The 26,083-nt window shown below is 42.2% G+C and overlaps 3 protein-coding genes across 4 annotated transcripts in view; 1 reads left to right on the forward strand and 2 right to left on the reverse strand.

Annotated features, from left to right (window-relative positions):
• LOC119652553 overlaps positions 1-26,083 on the forward strand; it is a 503,388-nt gene that overhangs the window by 26,821 nt on the left and 450,484 nt on the right. The gene's annotated exons all lie outside the window — the stretch shown is intronic.
• LOC119652551 (neprilysin-4-like) lies at positions 6,459-8,675 on the reverse strand. Its single transcript, XM_038056755.1, has one exon. The coding sequence runs from the start codon at positions 8,631-8,633 to the stop codon at positions 6,600-6,602; it is 2,034 nt and encodes a 677-aa protein (XP_037912683.1). The 5' UTR covers positions 8,634-8,675; the 3' UTR covers positions 6,459-6,599.
• LOC119652549 (neprilysin-4-like) lies at positions 20,047-22,277 on the reverse strand. The gene has a single exon (XM_038056752.1). It carries the CDS (start codon positions 22,210-22,212, stop codon positions 20,179-20,181), a length of 2,034 nt encoding a protein of 677 aa, XP_037912680.1. The 5' UTR covers positions 22,213-22,277; the 3' UTR covers positions 20,047-20,178.

Here is a 26,083-nt window from a genome sequence, read left to right on the forward strand (position 1 = left end):
GGAAGGGAAAGAATACTGGTGTGGACTTTTGGGGATTATCGGCCCAGCATGCTGAGCACGCTGAGTGGATCACCGCCGAAGACACCCGCCATGCCAATACGCCTGGCATGAATTTTGCGGATGTTACCGAAGAAGTGTAGGGGCCCAGGTCTGGATCGGGTGCAGAATTTCTGGTACAAGAAATTTACCATCGTACACAGTCGGTTCACACGCAGTATAAATGATATCATAAGTGGGGCGGAGGAATTTCCACCCATCCTCACTGTGGGGATGACCTACCTCATCCCTAAGAAGGACACGGTGCAGGACCCCGCAGACACAAGACCGATTACTTGCTTACCAACCCTTTACAAATTCATCACGTCCATTATTAGTGGAAGGGTCAATGCGCACCTCGAGACCAACAACATTCTGTCCGAGGAGTAGAAGGACTGTCGATTTGGGTCAAGGGGCTGCAAAGAGCAATTCATTATCAACTCGGTAATTGTAGGACAAGCAACTAGAGGCCAAAGAAACGTCTTTAGTTGCTATATCGATTATGCCAAGGCTTTTGATAGCGTTCCGTATACCTAGCTAATCGATATTCTACATCTGTATCGCATTGATCCGAAATTCATAAAGTTTTTGGCGACAGCTATGGAAGGGTGGCATACCACCTTATCAGTGCGTACATCTGAGGATGCTAATACCTCAGCGCCCATCCGTATACGGAGGGGCATCTCCTAGGGGGATTCGTTGAGTCCCCTTTGATTTTGCATGCACTGAAACCCCTTTCATGGCTACTGAATAATACTAGAGGGCATGGTTTTGTAATAAAGTATGGCCTACGTGCTAAGTGCGAACTGGCACATTTGATGTATTTAGATGACATCAAGCTGTATGCTGGTACTGGCGTATAATAGACATGTTCAGCCGTGATATTCGGATGGGGTTTGGATTAGATAAGTGTCGAATCCAAGGCATTCGCAGAGGTCATCATAAGCCGCATGCCGGACATAGCATTGGTGACCTCCACATCGAAGGTATGACCGAGACAGACTTCTAAAAGTACCTAGGAATTCTGCAAGAATAAAATAAACGCAGTGAAACTATACGCTATCCTTTCACTGGCTTATGCATTCGGAATATTGCCGTGGACGAAGACCGATCTGGAAAATATCCAGCGGCGAATACGAACAACTAAGCCTAAATTTTGAATGCATTATCCAAACTCTGCCGTGGAGCGGATGAGCCTGCCTCGTGACATCGAAGGTAGGGGCGTGGTTGACGTTGCGGCACAACATCATCGCCAAGTCGACTCGCTGCGCGCTTATTTTTAATGCAAAGATCAGGCTAGTCCTTTGCATGTGGTTGTCTGTAAGGCAGACGGTGGACTGCCTCCACTTAACTTGAAAGATCGATCTTTCAATCTTCTGAGTGGGGTAAAGTTGGACCATGAGCGGATCGACGAATGGAAGACGATGGCAATGCACGGTAAACACGTGAACTGTCTTTGGCAGCTATTTGTTGATTTGCATTTGTCGAACTGTGTGCCGGGGAGCTCTTTGCTGAGACGGACTGCATGTATTGGATTCGACAAGTTCTGACTGATCGCCATATTCCACATAACAAGCCTGACGTACTGTTCGTTAACAAGACGAGCCGCTCCGCGTATATTATTGATGTTGCTATTTCCCATAATAGCAGCATCGAACGGAAGTACGTGGAGAAGAAGGTGAACTATGAGCCACTGGGTCGGGAAATCAAAGAAATTTGGCGTCTCTTGTAGTTCTTATAATATTGTCAGCTACAGGTATTGTACCTAAATCCCTCACGGCTTCCCTTGATGTCCTGGGACTTTGACACAGTCTGATTCAAATCATGCAGAAGTTCATCATTCTGCATACGTGCTCGATGTTGCGTTGAGTTCTCAACGGATAACCTACCACCGGCCCCCACCACCAGCGCTAGATTAGGCTCGTCCGAGATTATTACCTTGATTTGGCTCAGGTACTCATTCACAGCTGAGTCGACTGGTATCCGGCGTCACATCAGGATACGTCACCACTGTCATTGGTGCGATTTGACCCGCGACCTTCCATACAACAGCCTTGTGCTCTAACAACTCAGCTATTCGCACAGAACAATAATAATAATGGTAATTGTTGGGCATTAAAGACTCTAACTCGTTTCCTATGAAATAAATAAATAAAAAGCCCGAATTCAGTCAATTTGTTTTCTTATTTAAACTGTTTATTTGTAATGAAAATAATATGAACACCTTCCACCTTCTTATCCGTTCATGGAAATCGATGAACTACCGAGGGTCGATTTCAGAGCCTTTGTGGAATTGAATTTTTTTCTCCACCAAGAAGTTGTCCAAATTTGGTAATCGTTGGGTGCGACGTGTACCAGATATGATGAGTGACGGGTTTCCAACTTCTACTCCTGTAGTATTTCCATGATTATTTTGGCAGAATGACAATGTTAAGAATTGTCATGCAGGAGTGTGGCAGCCGATTTGTTCGTCAATTTCAATTGTTTAACTACAAGATTTCGCATAATTTCGCCTAATTACCTGCGTCAGGTATCCACTTTTATCAATGTGCTCGGTTTCTTGAAGCTGTTGCCAATGATACCTGAGCCAGACCACCAAACAGAGACCATCAGCTTCTTTTGGTGAATGTCCGTTTACAGGCAATGTTTTGGTGATTTCTTTTCATTCAACCAATTATTTAGCACACGTAACAATTCGACTAAAAAGTGTTTCATTTTTGTTGCGATTCTGGGGATAAAGGCACGCGTCATGTCATATTTTTTATGCGTATCAGTTGGTTCGTGCGAGACCCATTTGTGCAGATTTTTTGTTTTGCTGATTTCCGCCAGATGAAGATTGTTTTCTTAGAACCATGGAACGTGGATCTGGTTTTACCTTGTTCTATAGCGCGTCCTTAATTATTTAAGGCTCAGGTTGGCCACATAGCTTCAACGAGCTGAAATCGCCAGCCGCAAACAGTTTAAACCAACGGCTTTCCGTGGGTTGAGAAGTGACTTCAGCGCTAAACACACCGCAACAATTGCCACCTGCTCGATTTGGTTGAAGATACACTACAAGGTTGTTCAATAAGTTTTACGGTTCCGTAAGAGAGAGCTTTGCTGCCAGCCTTTTTTTGCTATGTTGGTACAGTCTTCATATGAACATATGTCAAATTTCATTTCAATCTGTCAATTCATTCTTCGTTTACAAGCCATTTAGTATCGACGTGTCGCAATATTTTTTATGGGAAAAAAAATAAGCATCGTGCAGTGATTGAATTTTTATTTTCCGCTGGGAGCAAAGCAAATTTATAAACGAATGTTTAAAGTGTATAAGGTATCTTCGCTTTCAATTAGTACAGTAGAAAGACGGGTTGCTAAATTTAAACGTGGTCCTTGAAGATGATTCATATTAAGGACGTCCAAAAACAGCATCAAGTCCAGAAATCGCAAAAAAATACAGGATATTGGAAAATCGAGAGATTTAGTAGAAGGCCTAGATGTCTTATTGAGCAATTTAAGCAATATTTTGACTGAAGTATTGGGTTTCAGAAAGTTGTGTTCACAATAGGTACCGCATTCGCTAAGAATGGAACAAAAACACTTTTGAATTTGACTTTCTCGGCAACATTTAGAGCGTTTTCGAAAGGGTGAAGTGAATTTCTTGCGTCAATTCATCACCATGGATGAGACTTGGGTCTATCACCATGATCGTTAATCAAAACAAGAGGCTAAAGAGTGGTGTGAACCTGGTTCTGGAAAGAGTTCGTGTCCAAAAATCTCTCAAGATGCTGTTAGCTTAAGTTTTTTGGGATGCAAAATAAATTTTGTTTGTGGATTGGTAAAACAATAAATTCTGTACATTATTGTAACCTTAGAAAAGATGGAGAAAAAATTCGGGAAAAAAGATTTGGTTTGCTAAAGGAAAAATTTCTTTTCCACCAGGACAATGCACATGTCACAAGAGCATTTTGGCAATGGTTAAAATCTATGAATTCAAGTTCGAATTGTTGGAGCATCCACCGTATTCACCAGATTTGGCCCCTAGCGACTTCCACCTGTTTCCCTACCTGGTGCTCAGAGGTGGCGGTGAGGAAGGCGGGGCGACAACCCTGTCGGCCAAACCAAAACCAAGTGGCTGAGGAGAACCTCCATAGTAATGGCACCGGGAGACGCTGTACTCACTTTGGTTTGCCGGCCGTGATGACCAAAGACCTAATTAGGGCGATCAGACCCGAGTCTGCATGGGGACTCATCTGAAGTGGCAAATTGGTCACGAAACCTTACCAGGGGTATACTGGTACCATGGGAACCGGGAAAGCCCCTGGACTCTCATACTTCGGGTGAACTTCCGTTGTATGTGAGTACAGCTCGGTTATTTACCCGTTGGCCCCCCTAGTGGGAGTTTCATGGTGGTTGTGGTTATGCTCAAGCGAGAAGAGACCTTCGGGCCTCGACGTGGTGTTGCGTATCAACACGGGTGCCGTACTCCATAATTCGGTAGAGATTTAGGTAATTCTTGCATCCACCAGTATGAATGCTAAGCCATGCACTTTGTATAGACTGGTACCATTGTTGCCTGTCTCAGCGGGGCTCTGATTGTGATCACAAATTCAATCCGTGTCTGAAGAGGACCGTAGGTCTCCACGACAGGTACCTACGTTAAACACCATGGGCCTGTTTCCCGACCTAAAAAAATTCATGCGTGGGAAACGTTTTTCATCAAATGATGATGTCATAACAGCTATGGAAGCTTATTTTGCAACCATTCCAGCTTCTCAATTCATTGATGGAATTCACTTAGAATCTCGTTGGAACAAGTGTATTGATATTTACGGTGCCTATACTGGATAGCAAAGTCTGTTTCAAACCATAAAATTGTGTTTTTTCTATCAAATCGCAGACCTTATTGAAAAACTTGGAATACCTCTCGGATTGTTCTTCTCATAATATTAATATCATAAGCGTAGGCCAGTGGTTGAGTGGACATAAATGTGCAATTTTACCCTATGCCATCAGAAGAGGTCTTGAAGTTGATGAAAAGATGGTGCAACTGGTGGTCATATTCCAACAGTTCGCCATCGCTCTCCGCAGAGGCAAAATCTGATCTGTTGCTGATTTATCTGGAATGAATCCCCTTTGGTATGGGTTGGGCTATCCGGTTTAGCAAGATAGCGGAGAATATATTATAGTGGGACTCAACAATGTGATACCTCTATAATTGCTGCGCTGCGTGATATTTCCATTTTTATGTATGGGACCGTACGGTCGGAAATCAGATTTTAATCTTCACCTAGGCAGGGTGAGCATCGATGTATATAACGCCTAATCCTGCTGATTTGTTGGTACAATTTCCGCGGCTTGTACGGTTGCTCTCTGTACTTTTCGAGTTCACAGACCTGTTGGTTCTTCAATTTTTTGCTTTATCTGTCTGTGAAGTTTTCTTTTCCACTCACCGGAGTTCGTGTCTCTCCGCGTGCCCGCGTTCTTTGAAAATACTACATTATTGGGTATGAAGCATTCTTCTTCCCTTGCTGGATTATATTCATCGACGAATCAGTCGTTCTGATTTTTTTAAGGCTGACTGTATCACTAATAATCTTCTTCAGGTAGTTGTGAAGATTATTTGTCGATGCTTCAGCTCCAAGACCTCTGTTCATCATCATCATCAACGGCGCAACAACCGGTATCCGGTCTAGGCCTGCCTTAATAAGGAACTCCAGACATCCCGGTTTTGCGCCGAGGTCCACCAATTCGATATCCCTAAAAGCTGTCTGGCGTCCTGGCCCACGCCATCGCTCCATCTTAGGCAGGGTCTGCCTCGTCTTCTTTTCCTACCATAGATATTGCCCTTATAGACTTTCCGGGTGGGATCATCTTCATCCATACGGATTAAGTGACCCGCCCACCGTAACCTATTGAGCCGGATTTTATCCACAACCGGACGGTCATGGTATCGCTCATAGATTTCGTCATTGTGTAGGCTACGGAATCGTCCATCCTCATGTAGGGGGCCAAAAATTCTTCGGAGGATTCTTCTCTCGAATGCGGCCAAGAGTTCGCAATTCTTCTTGCTAAGAACCCAAGATCTTGCGCCATTGCTCGATCTGGATGCCATTTGCCATTTGCTGCTAGCTGAAGATTCACGGGAATGGTTTGGAACCGTGCGTGACACGGTGTTTTATAAAAATCAGTGTGTGCTCCAGCCGAACTTCTCTTGGGTTTATGTGGTTCCAATAAAGATTGCTGTTTGCGTGTTACTTGGTCACCGAACTTGCTGGGTTTCAACCAGGTGTGCTATATCTTAGAGGAGCTTATCACTGAAAAGGAGGGACCATTGTTAGCAACAAACAACAAAAACGAGAAAATGAGAAGCTTTTCTGTTACTCTGCTATTGTTAACTATTTAACTTTTTTATAAAAAAAATAGTTCAACATTTTTAATAAATATTTATTTTGTAATTCTGTGTTTGTACCTTTCTACAGTGGAATAGTAATAATGATCCTTTTTCAAAACATGGCACAATTCTCTTCCATTACAGCCTCTTTCGGCATCTCTTCGCTTCCAGTTCGGCGTCTCTTCCGCTACCAAACTCTACATTTTGTAGCAGGGTTCAGTTTAGAGCCAACCGGGCAGTTAAATTCTTTTGAAAATTCCTCGAAATTTGATAATGTTCCAATAACACGATGTTTGTTTAAACTATGGTTGTGAGTTAATGTCTTTAAAAACAGAGCAGCTGGTGCGTTCATTTCACAATAGAATTGGGCGAAACTTAGGAAGAAAAGTTGGGTGTTGGTAAGATTAAGATGCGGTAAGGTTTCCTGCTCGTTAGGATGTTTCACATACCAATCCTTGTAAGCTTGATAGGATTGGCGTATTCCACCATTATCAGCAATATTTTCATTGAGTGTGTTTCTCCCTATACTCTTGGCCGATGTGTTTAGGGAAGAGGGTGTATATTTGGCGTATTGTATTGCCAAACATTGTATTCGATTAAGATATTCTTCTTCGGACTGTTCTGTCCACCGGCTTCGGATTGCTCCATTTGAGTCGTATCGTCGCCCAGTTGCATCCAAGCTATGTGTAATCTCGTGACCCATGATCGTTCCTAGTGCACCGTATTTAACACTGTACGGAAAGTGAAAATTATATACTGGACTTTGTAGGATATTTGTAGGTACGAATATATGATTTCTAGCACTATCGTAAAACGCATTAACCTTTGCGGTATTATAGTTTGATTCACTTCTCTTATTGGTCTTGTGCAACTCTCTGAATAACTTTCGCGTGGAAAACGCAGATAGTTTGAAGTAACTTCTATAATAATCATTAGGGTCAAGTTCAATAAGTGTGAATTCTTCTTGGATGTTATTGAACACAAGATTGTCATCAGAGGCACCAACTTTTAAAAGTAGGTTATTGAGCTTCACTAGTGCTTCGTCCTTCGTGTCCTGATCCAGCCAGGAAATATTTCGAATTGTATCTTGAAATGCACGATTAATGCTATGCGCAATGGTCTTAACATCTTCATTATTTATTTCGTCGTTGGAAGCCAGATTGTAAACATATCCGAGAACAAAGCCCATATAAGTGATAACTTCATCCCTGCAAAAAACGTCAACATCACCGATGGTGTTGATTTGTAGGCAAAATCTGTATAAGAAAAAATTTGCTAAAACTTCGGGCTCGGTTCCGTTTATCAGTTCTAATAGATTCCTGAAATACGACCGATAACTTATCGTCACCTCTTGCGACTTATTGACAACATTCCCGGATACTATGTTCAAAAACCTTTGGAAGTCGATATCTGGCATTAGTCTTTGTAGTGCTTCTAAAGTCATCTCTTCCAGTTCCACGTTTTGTTGACTATTCCCAGGAAAAATGCCGGCCAATTTAATTTCGAAGGTCAGTACATCCGATACAATTTTGCCGATTTGCAATTCATTTAAACCAAATGACTCCAACGGCCTCGATATAAATCCTGAGATTATCCGTTTTATGAAAGGGTTTTCTTCGTATGTTGAAGGTTTGAAAACAGGAAACTTCGCCGGGAGAATATAAATTTTATTGCGGGTTGCATTGTTGTAACAGGGTGCTACTTTCACGTCGATAAGAGATTGTACTCCGATCAGCTTCAATTGTGCCGTAATATTCAACCAATCAAAGGTTTGATTGCTCCAACTGGAATTCAAAGGTGGCCATCCACCTGGGATACCCCAGGCCTTGATGTATGGTTCATACTCTAACTTTTTCTGTTCTCGACATATCGAAAAATAGTTTTGTATCTTTTTCACTTCACTGCTTTTTAGAATGCTTTGTACTTTTTCACTAGGCGTGGATGTATAATTATTAAACAAAATCAATTCTTCCAGAAATTTATTCACTTTTTTCGTTATGACGTCCAGAACACCGAAACTGTATTCACCTTTTCCGATAGTTTGGCGTTTCGCCCAATTTCCACACGCGTATTTGTAAAAGTTATTACAAGGATTGATTGATTCATTCATGAAACTTTTCATCATTAATCCTTGTTGGGTTCGAATGGAGTCAGGACTTTCATCACCAAAACACTTATGTAACGTCCCAATGGTACAAACTAGGAATAATATTAATCGCATAATTTCTAATCGATTATTTGCGGTCTCGTTTAAGTGTTCCGTTTTTCGATCTAAACGTTACTGGAATAGGTTCAAGAAAAGTACGAATAATAACGCTGATCTCTATTGCTTATGAGGTCTTTTTAAGAAAAAGGGTCACAAAATTTATAATTGTTACGATTCTCAGTCTTATTTAACGACTAAAAGGTCAAATGCTATAAATATATAAAAGTAAGAATAATTTGCACAATAAAAGATAAGAAAGTGATTGACTGTTCTTTATCAAGTGATCAAAACAGTTCAAGTTGGAGATGAATACTTATAGCATATTTTTATTGTTATGAGGCTTTTCCATTGACTTTAGCAAAGTAAATAGTGAATGTTACGGTTAATCTTTGTTTAGCGATTCTAGTCAAGGTAGACTCAATCAATCCTAATCATATTTTTCTTCCATCTTTGATCTGCTTTTTAAGGTTTTGTGTAAAACAAACCTTATTAAAATCGGTTTACTGTCTGTGTATCTTTTTTTATAGATGGGGGTGGAAATTTTACAAAGAGACTGCCGCGCCAGGTTGCAGCAGCGTATGGGATTCTCACCCACTAAAACCACCCGCAGTTTCTCCGTTTTCCTTCCCCGCGGAACCGCCGCAAAGCAGTACTTTGCGGGGTGGATTGCACTTTAAGCGACCAAATCTTCAGTTCTTCGCGTCCTCCTTGCGCGCTCCGCTTTTCCAAGTTCCTCATGTATATTTTTGATTACGGAGTGTATCGTACACCAGTTTCTCTCCGACGTCAGCATTTCCCCGACGATGCCGGCTCAGGTTGATTTTCAGGTAGTCTTCCAGGCTCCTCCTCTCTGAGGAAAACCGTGAAAATAGAACATAACATGCACCAGATATTCATGTGCAACCAAATTCAGGACAAAAGGGAGAGTCATCCAGTTTGAATTGGCAGATAGTTCCTGTAACCACCATGACCTGACAGGAATTGCGTCAGATGGTAGTTCATCTCGTACTCATCGGTATTCTGCACTCTTTTCAGGTGAAATCATTTTCCTTTTCACATACAGGCAACGTGTCTATCGGGATCATTTCCGCAATAACAGACATTGCGTCGCCTGATATTGTTCTGAAGGCGCTGCACACCTTTAGCGCCACTAAGCGGTAAGTCATATTTACCCTCTTCCGATTACTCTCACACGCTAGCGCTTCCTTCCGAACTGGTGGGGCGTATAATAGTGTGGAGCGAACCACTCCGACCACAAGTAATCTGCAACTGTATCTTGGGCCTCCAATGTTTGGCATCAGCCGTTCTAATGGCATTGCCGCTTTCTCACAGGCATATTCCAGATGTCCCTTGAAATTGATTTTAGCTTTAATCATCGCCCTCAGGTACTTGATAACCGGTTTTGAAGTGATGATGTGACCACCAACACGAATATTAACCGTATTCCTCTTCCTACGGCTGGTAATAAAGACCGCCTCCGCCTTTTGTTCCGTAAGGTCAAGCTGAACCATCTCCAGCCACGCATTTATGACGCTAATGATTTCGATAGCGTACGCTTCAACGTTTAGCTAGATCATCTGCGAAACCGATTATCGAGGCCTTCTTTGGCACTGGAAGGACAAGGACCCAAGCGTACAAGACGTTCCACAGGAGGGGACCCAACATTGACCCCTGGGGCACTCTTGCGGTGACGGTGTACTGCTTGGATCGCTCATCCGTATCGTACCAAAATGTCCGCTCCGAGAGGTAACTTTCGAGGAGCTTAGTCAAATAACTAGGGACACCCGTTTTAGCCAGTGAGCTTTTTTTCACTCTCAATTGGCGGAATTGAACGCATTTTAGTCGTCCAACGTCACCACGGCACAGCATTTTTCAGACGACATCGCGTCTCGAGCCAGCTTCAAAACAACGTCTACGGCGTCAATCGTTGAGTGGGCTTGTAGAAATCTAAATTGTCGCTCCGATAGTCCATCTTTATATTCAATGATAGGGAGCAGTCTATTGTAGATGGCTCTTTCGAGCATCTTTCTTAGTGTGTTGATGAGGCAAATCGGGCGGTATGATGATGGGTGTCCTGGGTGCTTATTTGGCTTCGGAAGCAAAACTAGTTTTTGCCTCTTTCACCGGTCGGGGAAAACTCCTTCTACCAGGCATGTTTCAAATACACTGATAAACCAGTTGGGTCCAGACCGGATGCTTTGTTATCACCAATTCTCCGGAAAATTTGGGCAAGTTCCTCCTCAGTTACCGTAGGTGTGGTGTAGACGTCCAATGGTTGCTTGTCTTGTTTGCGCTCCCCTTTAACCGGGGGGAAGAGCGCCATTACGATATCGAGCAGCAGATGCAGACTGATCAGTTCTGGTGTTCGCCCTCCCCAGGGACTTTGGTCTGCTTCTGCGCAAATTTCCTTGAAGTATTCTCGCTTGCTGGTCCGTAGAGTCTACTTACGTCTACCTCGAAAGTTCACATATACTTGCCGTTTCTCGTCGAAGTCCGGTCTTCCTCTAGATCATTGGCAGATCCTTCCAGTTCGAAAACATGCATCCCGCAAATCGGCGATCCCTTCATTCCACCAATATTTGAGCGTTTTCTTGCACCACCGGGATTGTGGCCTCCCAGTAGCATCAGGACCAACCCTGGTGTCCAGTTTCGCGGAAACGCACATTGCCGCATGGCTCATATTTGATTTGAAGAAAAATTACCTGGTGGTCGCTATGAGTGTAATGCTCACTGTCTAATCATGTCATTCTCCTCGCCAATGTGGTGCTCGCATATGTCAGATCGACTATTGAGCCGACCCTGCCCCACAAAAGTGGAAACATTTCCCGTGTTGGTAAGCATCAAGTCTCGCTCCGTGAAAGCCTCGAGCAGGATATGGCCCCTGGTGGCAGTGAGATTTAAATCGGGATTTGACGTCGGATACCAGTCGACTCAGCTGTGAATGAATACCTGAGTCAAATCAAGATAATAATCTACGGCGAGCGCAACGCTGACCACATTGCCTCCTATAGGGTACTATAATCCTGTAATGTACCGTTACGGTCTTGAATGAATTGCTTTAACACACTTCAAGGCGCTGATCCAATATTTTATTATTATTATTTCGGCAACCGAGCAGCGTGTAACTGGCGTTGTCCACTGAGTCCTCCCAGCTGTTTCGGCGTTTTTAATTTGGTCGTTAACCTTTCAACTTGTCTTTAGTCCATACGTTCTACGTATGCCGGCTTCTAGTTCGCCGTATGATAGGTATAGTTCTTGCTTGATTTTATTGCTCATCTTTTATTCACCTCCACTGGCCCAAAGATTCGATATGATTGGTTTCTGGAATGTGCGCACTCTCCTTAACAATGGTGGTCAGGGTCTTCAGAATGCTCATTTTTTCCAGCTCTAACAGAAATTCCAACGATATAGGCTGTGCGGGCCTAAGCGAAGTAAGATGGTGGGTCTCTGGAGAGTATTCCTCTCCCTCTTATCACACTAATGGCATTGCATTTCTTACTGGACAGCCGAGTATTAGCAGAAGTGTATCTGGTGCCGGGTTGCTTCTGATGCCCACCGTAAGGCGCGTTCTGTTGACCTGAGAGTCGGTTTCTGACAGACTTCTAACTATAAAATTCCAGTCCAGGTTCAGGAGCATCACAATTGTCTAATGCTATGCATCAACGGAGACTTGGTGGAGAAGGATGCATCCTATGAGCAATAAAACGTAGTTTGGAGGCTGTTTCCTAAAGCTGACATTGTGATGATGACAGGTGATCTTTAACAGCACATTGCTGAGAGATCCTTCTGGATGTACGTAACAAGGAAGGCACTAATATCGACCTCAAAAGGGATCGAAATCTGACGGTCACTCACGTTCGCTTGCGTGTAGCGTCCGCCACCTCTTGCAGGGTTGGAGAGCTGCAACCCCCTAAGTACAACCTCCACTCCATGTATGATCCAGCTGTCTCTGGACAGTATCTTGCTGATCGGACGACAGTGGCAGGTATACTGAGCAACCCGTCGAAGGATATCGATGAGCATTGGGCTGCTCTTTCCTTGGGTGCTGCATAGGTTGTCCGCTCCATTCGGAAGCGCTGTCATAAGATATGGCTGACTGCAGATTCGAGCAAGCGGATCGGTGAACGAAAGGGGTTGACAGCTCTACTGACCGCTGTGAGTGATGGCGGTGTGACGCGCTCGAACTCCGATACCGAGTGAAATCCTGAGAAGTTCAGCGTAGTATACTTGTCAAAACAGAGTTTGCTGTTGTCAGGGAAGCGGAGGATGTCGCGGATCGTGATGATTTCAGAAATGTATACTGCATTACGAAAGAGCTTGCATGTGGTCGCAAATTTTCCGATGGTTCTGTGAATGCCGTCATCTGCGATGAGAAACAACCGAAGAGATGGAAATAACAGTTCACCATAGTTGTTAACGGTATTACATGTGGTAAGGTTCCTTTTGTGGATGAAATGGTTTGGCGGATGCGGACTGCTCCTCAAAACAGATGAGAAATCATTTCGGCCATCAATGCAACCAAAAGAAGTAAAGCTGCTGGGCTTGACGGTCTCCCCGCAGAGTTATTTATCGCTGTACCCGCAATTTCTGCAGATTGGCTGCTTCTACTCATACGGAAATCTTGGGAATCCGAGAACTTTGCCAAAGAGTGGAAGAAATGGATAACTATTAAGATCCCCGTTTTGAGTGTAACAAGTGGACCATTATCCGCGTGCCTTCTGCCGTCGCAAAGCTAATGGCTAAAATAATTTTGGAACGCATCGAAGAACATCCAAAAATTTCGATCGACAGAGAGCGGGCTGGTTTTCGTTCCAAATCCTTCCTCGTTGACCACAAAAGCACCCTACGGATTATTTTGGAACAGTGGACTCTTCATCGACTTCGAGAAGCTTTCGGTAGCGTGGAATGTATCTGGAATGCTTTACACAGGAGGGGCATTCCAGAGAAACTAATAGCTGTTATTAGGGTGATATGAGTATGAAGCCGACATATGTATGTATGTAGTATCGAGGTAAAGTCTCGGAAGATTTTGAGGTCCAAAACTGAGCCCGCTCCGTCATCGATATTATTTCTTTTTGTTGTCGGTGACATTTTTGAAGCTGCATTGCTCGGAGGGCTTGGAAGAATTCATCTTTCCTCAAACCCCTCGACTGCGTTGATGACATCTATTTGCTCTCTCACCGCGTCATGGACCTTGGCGTAATGTCTCTGAATTTGGAAAGAGAGTCAAGTGGAATTAGAATGAAGACAAACATCATCAAAACCAAGGTTCTCAGTCTGACGGGTCATCGCACTCTCCCTATCTGTATTAGTGGGCACAGTATCGTCGAGAGCATGGATCAATTTGTATATCCTGGAAGCATGGTTTCTGTTGACGATATTGCCGAACTTGATGTTGCCTGATGCATTAACAGAGTTAGATCCGCTTTCGTTGCCGTGTTTAAAATCTGAAAATGCAGTTATCTTCACACCAAGATCAAGTTGAGACTGTTCTGTGCTAGTGTTCTTTCTGTGAACTCCACTGTTTCCTAAAAGCCGCAAGTTTTCGTCAATTCCTGTCTGCGTCATTTGAGTCATTTGGCTTAGCACTATCTCAAACGAAGAACTTTAGTCGTTGGCACCCGTACACTTTAAGGTGGGGCGACAATTCCATTGCGGGCTACGCCATGCAGTGGAATCACTCTCTTAAAATGGCGAACGACGTGGCGACCCCCCAAGGGGACTTGGCGCGGAACAGTAGAGGAAGAGTGCGAGCGTCTCGGGAAGCCGTGGGGGGTGTTGAAAGGCATTTCAGGTAACCCCCATCAAGATGTGGATGGCAATCATTTCTTTTATTATATATTCCGTTGGTAAACCGGTTACGGTGATTTGTGTTTTGCCGTATTGCCTCTTGGAAGCATTACTTGACAGTTGACGCCTCTCTCGTAGCATTCAGCTTCGCATATCCGGTGTTCGCTGTTCTGCAAAGTAAGTCGCTCTTACGTGTCCCCCTTTTCTGATAAGGGTGATCTATGTATATGCCACAATTGTCTGTACGATGTCCGCGTGAGAAAAGCTGATTCTCTTAGAGATTTGGGTAATATCTGGCAGGGCCTTTTATCCGTTACTTTGCTTCCCTTAAGTAGTGTTCCTTGGAATAGCAGACGATTACTTCAAATTGCAGTAATATACTATTATTAACCTTATTTGAACAGATATCGGTTGGAGGGTATTTTGGAACCTAAACACCATACAGTGGCAGCCTCGTGACTTTTTTCAGAATTTTCGGTTTGGTAGTTTTTGAGAATGGGTCCGTTAAAGAAATTATCACTTTCGTCCTCCGCACTCCCTATCTTTCCATCAAATGTCAAAAATGGCCTCGGAGAGTACTAACCGAGACCGTTCATTTAATACCTTACATGACTATATTTAATGAAAAAAATTAACACCCCTTTTGCATGTATGGAGACCCCCTTAGATTCGATGTATAAGGATGTAACGCACTCCTAGTTCGCACCTTTCCACCAAATTTGGTATCAATTGCTATAACCGTCTCCGAGAAAAATGCGTATGACAGACAGACAGACAAACAGAAAACTTCAAAAAAAAGAGCAAAATATTTAGACTGGTCGCAATGTAGACGCCTTTTCGAGGTCCCGGGGGTCAACTCTTTTCAGCCACTTGGATTTCCGATGAGACGAAATTCTCTTAGCCATTGTGTTGTGGGGTGACTCTTCAGTCTGTGTCTGTGTTTAGTAGCGGAACACCCAATTTCTTTCAGTATTCTCCCGTCCAATTTCTTTCAGTATTGTCTCGGTCTCTAAGTCGTTAATGAGATCGACTTTGTGGAAATACCAATTAGCACTCAGAATTTCTGACTGCGACTGCAGATGCAGATTGATTAGATGGTTTGGCAGAGCCCCATAGTTGAATCCCATAAGTCTACACAGGCTTAAGCACCGATTTGTAGATCAGCAACTTACAGTTCAAAGTAAGTGGGGATTTTTTGTGAAGCATCCACAAAAAGTTTTTAAACTTAATTTGAGGTTGTTGATTTTTCGCCTCTGTGTACCGTTTCCAGGTGAGTCTTCTGTCGAGGTCATCCGATTGGAGTATAGTGATGTTGAACTTCACTTGAGGAGAATTTCCTTTTCGGAAAGTCAAAGTTACTTGCACACACTTCGACTCGTTAGCTTTCATCCTCCACATTTGAAGCCAGTTTTCTTTTTCCCTTAAATGCCATTCCAGGTGCAAAGGGAAGGGAAGGGAAGGGACTGCATGCGAACTTAAGATTGCGATGTCGTCAGCAAAGGAAGCTGTGGTGATTAACCCGCTAACAGGAAATTAGGCCCTGTAGATAAGATACACTGCAGGACCGAGTACACCGCCCTGAGGAACTCCCGCTCTGATTTTATGTTATTCACTGAGAGTATCTTCGTATTTCATCTGGACTCGGCGTTTCGTTAAATACGATGTTAATAGATTATGAAAACAGCCAGGGAGTAGTCGTTTGATTTTGTTTATAAGCCCAGCGTTCTAAACCTTGTCGAATGCTTGCATTACATCTAGAAATACTACTGTACAACATCTTCCTTCGCGAACATTGTTTATTTCTGATACAATCCGGTGGACTTGTTCTAATGTATTATGCTGTTTTCTAAACTTAAATTGATGATCAGGTATAACGTTGCTGACAGCTAGAATTGGCAATAGCTTCTGGAGTATCAGCTTTTTGAACACTTTTGATATTGTTGGAAGAAAGCTTATCATTCTGTACGATTTAACTTGAATGGCATCTTTTCCAGGTTTTGGAATCAATGTTACAATTGCATTCTTTCAACAATTCAGGAAATATCCGATTCTTAAGATTGCATATCATCACGCCATTGCTTCATCTCATGCAGGGTGTGCCTCGTCTTCTTTTCCTACCATAGATATTGCCCTTATAGACTTTCCGGGCTGGATCATCCTCATCCATACGGATTAATTGACCCGTCCACCGTAACCTATTGAGCCGGATTTTATCCACAACCTGACCGGTATCGCACATAGATTTCGTCGTTATGTTGGCTATGGAATCCATCCTTATGTAGGGGGCCAACAATTCTTCGGAGGATTCTTCTCTCGAACGCGGCCAAGAGTTCTCCATTTTTCTTGATAAGAACACAAGTTTCCGAGGAATATATGAGGACTGAAAAGATTATTGTCTTGTACAGTAAGAGCTTCGACCGTATGGTGAGACGTTTCGAGCGGAACAGTTTTTGTTATCTGAAATAGGCTCTGTTGGCTGACAACAATCGTGCGCGGATTTCATCATCGTAACTGTTATCGGTTGTGATTTTCGACCCTAGATAGGAGAAATTATCAACGGTCTCAAAGTTGTATTTTCCTATCTTTATTCTTCCTGTTTGGCCAGTGCGGTTTGATGTTGTTGGTTGGTTCGTTTTTGGTGCTGAGTTGCCACCATATATTTTGTCTTGCCTTCATTGATATGCAGCCCAAGATCTCGCGCCGATCGCCACCTGCTAGATTTGGATGAAGGCAGTTTGTATGTCTCGGGTGGTCCTTCCCATGTTGTCGATATCGTCAGCATAGGCCAGTAGTTGGGTGGACTTAAAGAGGATCGTATCTTTTGCATTTACTTCAGCATCACGGATCACTTTTTCTAGGGCTAGGTTAAAGAGGACGTATGATCCCCTTGCCGTAGACTGTTGTTGATATCGATGAGAGTGATCCTACTACTTTTATGTGGCGTCACACATTGGTCAGGGTCAGCCTAGCCAGTCTTATCAATTTCGTCGGGATACCGAATTCTCTCATGGCTGTGTACAGTTTTACTTTGGCCATGCTTGCTATCGTAATAATAATAATAATCGTTGGCGCAACAATCCATATTGGATCAGGGCCTTGAAGTATGTTAGAGCACTTCATATACGACATAACGGTACACTACAGTACACTGTAGGCGGCTTTAAAGTCGATGAAAAGATGTCCATATTCCAACAGTTTTTCTATCGCTTGCCACAGAGAGAAAATCTGATTTATGACTGATTTGCCTGGAGTGAAGTTTCTTTGGTATGGGCCAATGATGTTCTGGGCGTATGGTGCTGTCCGGTCTAGCAAGATAGCTGAGAATATCTTATAGATGGTACTCAGCAACATGATACCTCTATAATTGCTGCACTGCGTGATGTCTCCCTTTTTATGTATGATACAGATAATACCTCTTTGCCAGTCGTCAGGCATTGATTCCCTGTCCCACACCTTGAGCACAAATTGATGAACCACTTGGTGTTCTTGGTCGCCTCCATATTTAACCAAATCGGCTGTAATTCCATCGGCTCCTACCGACTTATGATCTTTAAGCCGTAGGGGTGTGAACGCTAATGAGGCTTATATTTCTAAACTTGTCTCGCAAGCGCAGAGTACAGAGCCGTTCGCTTATGTTTTCAAAGCCGATAACAGCAGGTGTCATTTTTTCGCTGACTAAGAAACCTACTCCGAGCACATGGTTTACTGGGTGGCCACTATAATATATGGTGTAGCGATTCTTCTCCAGGAAACCGGCCCCTGTCCAACGCATCTCCTGGAGGACCGGTTGGTACAGTTTTTCCCGTTTTTAGGCGCGGAAGATTCGCCTTGATCCTTCTCCGTCTGCAGTTTTTCGTTCTGAAAGAGCTCCTAGCGGTCACCACGTGGAGGTGGAGATAGGGTTTGGTGGTAGAGCTGTTGTTGTTGGTTCAGGAGGCATTTCGCAGGTTTTATGCTCCATCGTGGGTACCAATCCACGTTTCGCCCTGGGACCTATACTACCCTTTGACCACGCATTGAATATGCAGCACAATAATTTGAGGGTTTACTGGCAGCTGTTTCAACATAAAAGAAGTAACTATTGCTAGTGAAACAGGATTTTTCAGCATGCTGCGCTTTTGTTAACATTCGTGCTTTTTTCTGGACCGTTTTACTTCGCGGTTTCTGCCACACTCATTTTCCAACCCTTTTGGCGACGTGGGATATAACCATTGGCCTCGTTTGGGTAGAACGTTAATTTTCAGTAGGAATACAGCGGTATTCCTTTGCTTCCTACTAGCTTAGTTATCTCTTTTGACTTTTGAAGGGTCCTTTAGAGCCTATATCGTTGTTTTATTGTCCCTGTTACATTGCGCTTCGGGTTAGCGAAGTCGCAGAGAGTATCAATATCAAGTATGTCGCTTATCTTCTTTAGTTGTTTCGCCACTCTTCTTCTTCTTTTTTTAATGGCACTTGAGTATGATGTCGGTCCTTGGTCTTGCAAGTCTCCATCTCCACTTCCTCCTCTTGATGGAGAGCATCCTCCAATTTCGGAAATCGAGCAGCGTGCAATTTGGGTTGTCCACTGTTTCGGCGTTCTCATTTGGCCGTTTACGTTTCAACTTGCGTTTGAGTAGGTGCCTGGGGATTATTCTCTTGTCCATATACTCTACATGGCCTGATGGCTGGAGGTGTTGACTCTCAACATCAATACCCGCTTTTGGTTGGCCGTAAAATAGGTACAGTCTTTACTTTATCTTCTTGGGAAATCCGATTAAGGAACTGAAAAAATGACGACCAAGTTTCAGGCGGAAATATGTGCGATTTCATTAGCGGCAGAAGTAGGTTAGTGGCAAATATGGCGAGGTCACATCATCGTATCGACTGTCAGGCTACAATATCAGCACTAAATAGCAACGACATATCAATGTTGAAAGTTCGCCAACTGAGCGAAACGTTTTTGACCTGTGTGCCAGGGTATCCGATCATTGCTGGTAATAAGAAAACTGACAGCTCCTTAATGCTGGGGCCCGAATTAGCGTTTAGCATCCGGCCATCTGAAGGGTGAAATTGTAAGGATTCATGAGGCGGAGAACCCGAGGCCTAGAGCGGCATTTTTGTTGTTCCTTAAAAGGTGGGACATGAAAATCCTGGTGGGGCTTTTAATGGGACACTACTCACTAAGCTACCACAAGATAAAAGTTGAAGTAGTGTTCTCCGCTATGTGCACTAAATGCAATGTGAGCAGGAGGAAGACACGATTCTGCACTTCACATGCAGTTGCCTGGCCTCTTCAGATATCAGACGAAGATATCTTGGTAGGATTTTCTTCAGCGCGCATTCTCTGTAGAAAATGTTCTCGGATTCGCAAAAGCTTGCGAACACCATAAGCTGAAGGCCATTCAATAGGCAATCTCCGGGATAGTACAATGGGCTTAACAAAAGGCCTGAGTGCGTGGAGCGGTGGCTCCCCAATTAAACTAAACCAACTAGTGCGGTGTTTATGGTCTGCACCAGCAGAACTCGTCCCTGGAACACTTGGTTCAAATGTTTTATCGTGTTATGTTGTTCAAATGTGGAAAAAATAAGAAGCTCTTCAGTTACTCTGTCATTGTTAAATATTTAACTTGTTGATAAGAAAACTCTTTCAAAATTTTTATTAAAATGTTTATTTTGTGAACCACTTACTTCAATGGAATCGAAGTGGAAACTTTTCGGAATATGTTGAGAGGATACTTTTCAATTACAGCCTCGTTTAGCATCTTTTCCGCAAAAGTTTGCATATTTTCCGCTACCAAACTCTACATTTCTTAGCTGGATTCATTTTGGAGCCAATGGGACAGTTAAATTCTTTTGAAAATTCCTCGAAATTTGATAGCGTTCCAATAACTCGGTTTTTGCTTAAACTATGCTCATCGGTTAAGGTATTTATCAGCAGTGCAGCCGGTTTATTCATTTCACAGTAAAACTGAGCGAAACTTAGGAAGAAAAGTTGGGTGTTGGTAAGATTAAGATGTGGTAAGGTTTCCTGTTCGTTAGGATGTTTCATATACCAATCCTTGTAAGCTTGATAGGATTGGCGTAATCCACCATTGTCAGCAATGTTTTCATCGAGAGTATTTCCCCCTACACTATTCGCCGATGTCTTTAGGGAAGAGGGTGTATATTTGGCGTACTGCATTTCCAAGCATTGTGTCCGATTAAGATATTCTTCTTCTGATTGCTCTGTCCACCAGCTGCGAATTGTCCCATTTGAGTCGTATGCTCGCCCAGTTGCATCCAAGCTATGTGTAATCTCGTGACCCATGATCGATCCTAGGGCACCGTATTTAACACTGTACGGAAAGTGAAAATTATATACTGGACTTTGTAGTATATTTGTAGGCATGAATATATGATTCCTAGCACTATTATAAAATGCGTTAACCATTGCGGCATTGTAGTTTGATTCAGTTCTTTTATTGATTTTGTGCAACTGCTTGAATAACTTTCGCGTGGAAAACGCAGATAGTTTGAAGTAACTTCGGTAATAATCGTTGGGATCAAGGTCAATAAGAGCGAATTCTTCCTTGATATCATTGAACAGAAGGTCATCATCAGAGGCGCCGACTTGTAATAGTAAATTATTTAGTTTAGTCAGCGCTTCCTCTTTCGTGTCCTGATCCATCCAGTTAATTTCCTGTACTGCATCTGTAAACACACTTTTGATGTTCTGCGCAATCATCTTGACATCCGCGCTATCTCTTTCGTCGTTAAAAGCCATATTGTAGACATATCCGAGAACAAAGCCCATATAATCTATAACTTCGTCTCTACAATAAACCTCAACTTTCTCTGTGGTGCCGATTTGCAAGGTAAATCTGTATAAGAAAAAGTTGGCTAAAACCTCGGGTTCGGTTTCATTTATCAATTCTGACAGATTTCTAAAATACGATGAATAGGCTATCGTCACCTCTTGCGATTTATTGACAACACCACCCGATACTATGTTCAAAAACCGTTGGAAGTCAATATTTGGCATTAACTCCTGAAGTGTTTCCAAAGGCATATCTTCAATTTCCTCATTTTCCTCATTTTCGTTCGGAAAAATGCTGGCCAATTTAATTTCAAAAGCCAACACATCCGATACGATTTTTTCAAATCGAACTTCACTTAATCCAAGTGACTCAAACGACATCGATATCAATCCTGAAATTATCAGTTTTATGATAGGATTTTCCTCGTACATCGAAGGTTTGAAGACGGGAAACTCCGCCGGAAGGATATAAATTGTATTTCGGGTTGCATTGTTGTAATAGGGTGCTATTTGTGCATCGATGAGGGATTGAGATTCGATTAGTTTTAACTGTGCCGTTATATTCAACCAATCAAATGTTTGATTGCTCCAAGTAGAATTCAAAGTTGGCCATCCACCTGGGATACCCCAGGCCTTGATATATGGTTCATACTCTAACTTTTTCTGTTCTCGACATATTGAAAAATAGTTTTGTATCTTTTTCACTTCACTGCTTTTTAGAATACTTTGTACTTTTTCACTAGGCGTGGATGTATAATTATTAAACAAAATCAATTCTTCGAGGAATTTATTCACTTTTTTCGTTATGACGTCCAGAACACCGAAACTGAATTCATCTTTCCCGATAGTTTGGCGTTTCGCCCAATTTCCACACGCGTATTTGTAAAAGTTATCACAAGGATTGATTGAATCATTCATGAAACTTTTCATCGTAAATCCTTGTTGATCTCGTATAGACTCAGGACTTCCATCACCAAAACACTTATTTAACGTCCCAATGGTACAAATTAGGAATAATATTAATCGCATGGTTTCTAATCAGTTATTTGCGCTGCTGACTAAGTGTTCCGTTTTTCGAATTCTTAACGTAACTGGAAGAGGTTCATCAAAAGAACAAATGATAAGGTTGGACTTGGTTATTTATGTGGAGTTTTCAAGAAGAAGAATCTGAAAATCCGCATCTATTATGATTTTCTGTAGAATTTTACAACTAAAAGGTCAAATGTTAAATTTATAAAAAATAAGAATAATTTGTAATTTGCACAATAAATGATAAGAAGGGAAGTAATTGACTGTTCCTTATCAACAGATCATAACAATTCAAGTTGGAAATGAATGTTGATAACATATGGCTACTCTTATGGGGCTTTCTCATTGACTTTATCAGTGGAAACAGTAAATTTCAGGATTAATTTTCTATTAGAATTTATAGTGAAGCTAAGCTGGTCCTACCCAAGCGTTATAAGGCTAGTGAAAAGTAAAAGACGAATTGCTTATGAACAAGTTTATTCAATATTGTCAAGGTATGGTACGCAACGTTTCGTGATTTTCTGATCAAACATTGTCTGAGCGCATAATTGTTCTAAATTAATATGATGGTCACCATCTAAAATGGCTTCCAATACATTGAATTTACACGATAAACTCTATTGGCTTGCAGTAATAGGTCAATAGGAGTTCTAGTAAACTTTTTATAATCGTGCTTTGTATCATGGTTTATGTTACTTAAGGTTTTGTGTAAAACAAAACCTAATTAAAATCGGTTTACTGTCTATCTGTCTGTCCGTCACACGCATTTTTCTCGGAGACGGTTATAGCGATTGCCACCAAATTTAGTGGAAAGGTGGGAACTGTGAACGCTCGCTTTTAAGTTGAATTTAAGGAGGAGTCCCTATACATGCAAAGGGGGTTGGGTGTTTTTTTCACCAAATGTAGTCATTTGGGGTATCAAGTGAAAGGTCTCGGTTAGTACCTCCCGAAGCCGTTTTGATATTTGTTGGAAAGGTGGCGAGTGCGGGGAGTCGAAAGTAATAATTTCTTTATGGGGGTCATCCCGTGTGTCGGATCCGTGGAATCGAATTTTTTTGCATCGATTGTATTTAGATATAGTGTGGAATATTTGATTTTTTGATATTCGTAGTCGTTCGGAAATTATAGTGTTAAACACGTAATAAGTCACATGCCTGATTTATGCCGATCGCCTTAATAAAGCGCGTGTTTATCGTTCCGAATGACCTTTGAATGACTTCGCTAAATGGACGAGAATTGAAGCCAAGATTATACATGTGTTTCTCGGCGAAATCGAAGGTCTATGGACTAAGTATAGCAGATTAATGGTCAATTAAGATTTTATGGCTAAAAACCACGTCCGACTTTTTAAATGCGTTTTTCTCGAAACTGCATATTGAAAATCTGCTGCCACTATAGCTCAAAGTTTATCCTAGGAAATTCTTTGAAATTTCCACAACTTATTCAGAACATATTTTTATTGTCAGCAAACTAGAATAATTGCGATTCATTCAGTAACTTTTTTTTATTCATTGAAGAAGCCTCGAAAAAACACCAAAAATTCACAAAATAATTTCAACACGGTACTAATTTAGCTTTTAATATTTTTTAGTAATCCTAGTTTGCGGATTGTAGTGAAGTCTGCACGTTAAAATGCTGTTTACTTTTTTCTTTAAGATGATCGCAGTGCTCTCTAGCGTGGCAGCAAAAAAACACCTTTTTTTGGAGATGGGTGTATAAATTGCTGTGTATTTCAATAAGCAACTATGCTATCGTGCTGGAAAAATTATCATGCGTGCTCAAGATATTAATAAATATATGGTAAAAAATTCGTATTTGTACCTTCATCCAATTTTTCACAAAAAAAATTCTAAAAAAGGGGAAAAAAGCCTTCACACGGAATGACCCTTTTAACGGGCCCATTCTCAGAAACCACTCAACCCAAAAATCTGAGAAAAAAGGAGAGGCTGCCACCGTATGGTATCTAGGCTTCGAAATACCTTCCATACCGGTATCCTTTCAAATAAAGTTAATAATAGTATATTATTATTATAATTTTTAGTTTTTGGCTGCACAACCCGCCTTAAGTTCATCCTAGTACCACGAAGCTTGGCAGCAATGTAGGCTATAACATAGAACATAATCCTACTGAGGTTGGTGGAAATCTCACTATTGCTAACAAAGTTATAATAGTTTCGGGTCAATTTCACCCGAAAGTGGATACTCTCACATAATATATGCATATATTGCTACGTACTAATGGGGCGAATGCACACTCAAATATGCTTATATAAGAAATACACAAAACTTTTCATACCTGAAGTGTTCAGCTTCCGGTTTCCCGACTTGTTTCCCTCCCCTATTCGCTACTGTTGTTGTTTGGTTTGGTCCAAAAATGATCTGCTACTACACACGAAGTACGCTAACAGGACTGATGGCAGGCACTTAGCCTATGTTGACAGAAACACACTATCCTTTATGGCCAGAAAAAGGCAAAACAAAAATTTATTAAACTAGATTCTTTTTTGATTAGCGCTACACTTACAAACACATGAGTGTCAGAGCCTGTCCGGTAAAACTTGATGCTCGAAAGCATGAAGGCTGCTCGATAATAATAACTGCATCCAATAATGTGTAAAACAGTAAGTTCACCGCGACTCTACTCACAACAGCGCACCATTGGATGGCAGAGGGGCATAGATATATCAATGCCAAGAACCAAAGACGGTGCTGGCTGGAAACGTTACCCCCGAGACAATAGAAAACGAATCATAATCTGACTCTAGCTTCCTTAAAAAAATATAAAAGATCATCAATCCTGCAAGGATCTCTACTCAACAGGATTTGTTCAAGGTTAAAATACTTGTTATACCATCTAAACTTTACCTGGAACCTGGTATACTTCTTACACCAGAAGATTATGTATTCATTAGTTTCCCTAACTTTACAAGTGTTATATATGTCCGAAGCTATATTTCCAAACCTCTTAAGAAAGATTTTATTATATGATTGATTGGTTTAAAGACGATCCGCTGCCAAAAAGTCATCCTTCCATTTCTTGTATGAATGTTCGTGAACGGCCTTTGGAACATCAATAGGGGAGGGTTCGACCAATCTCGTGGGATACGAACCCAGAGACTTGCCGGCCTCTACATGGGCAAGTTCATTTAATGGGTGCCATGAGCCGGGCACCAGGAATTTCCAGTTACTTAAAACAGGGGTCAAAAGACAGGACTTGTATTTCGCGTACTAGGTAGTGCGATGGCGAAGTTTGTTTGAGTAATTTACAACTCTAGGGAGAGAGCCTGTAATGACGGCAACCTTCTCTTCTCCCGAAAGCTACCTTGATTGCCTGGAGGAGAGCAAAAAGTTGAGCCGCCAAAAAAGAACTAACAGTCAAGGAAAAGCCTGTGACCTGGGTCTCGTCGGCACCAACCGTACAGGCCGAACCATCTAGATTTAGGGGCACCGGCCAACCCACCAGAAGCAGCCACCACGTGGATTCGGCACAGGTTCCTCCTAAATCATGAGACAAGATGCCCTGAACCATATTTAAAGTCACGGGAACTTAATTGGGAACTACAGTGTCAAATAGGCTCTCGAATGACCTATACATCGAGGACAGACTAAGATCCTAAGTTGGGAATCTGCCACTGAGATAGCTACGAAATCCGTTCATTGATTTCCAAAAGGACATAAAGTCTTTTGTTTCAGATAAAACAGACCAAATTTAACACCAACCCTTCCGCTTCGCGTTCGCAACCACAGTCGTTTGGTCTCCTCAAAAGGAGAAAATTTGTATTGGATCTAGTCCTAAAACGCCTATACGCAATTTGCTTCCTTTTAAAGTAGAACTTAAACTTTGGGGCTCACCACATCCTTAGCTGGCCAG

This window comes from Hermetia illucens, chromosome 3 (genome assembly GCF_905115235.1).
Source record: "Hermetia illucens chromosome 3, iHerIll2.2.curated.20191125, whole genome shotgun sequence".
Taxonomy (NCBI): Eukaryota; Metazoa; Arthropoda; class Insecta; order Diptera; family Stratiomyidae; genus Hermetia; species Hermetia illucens.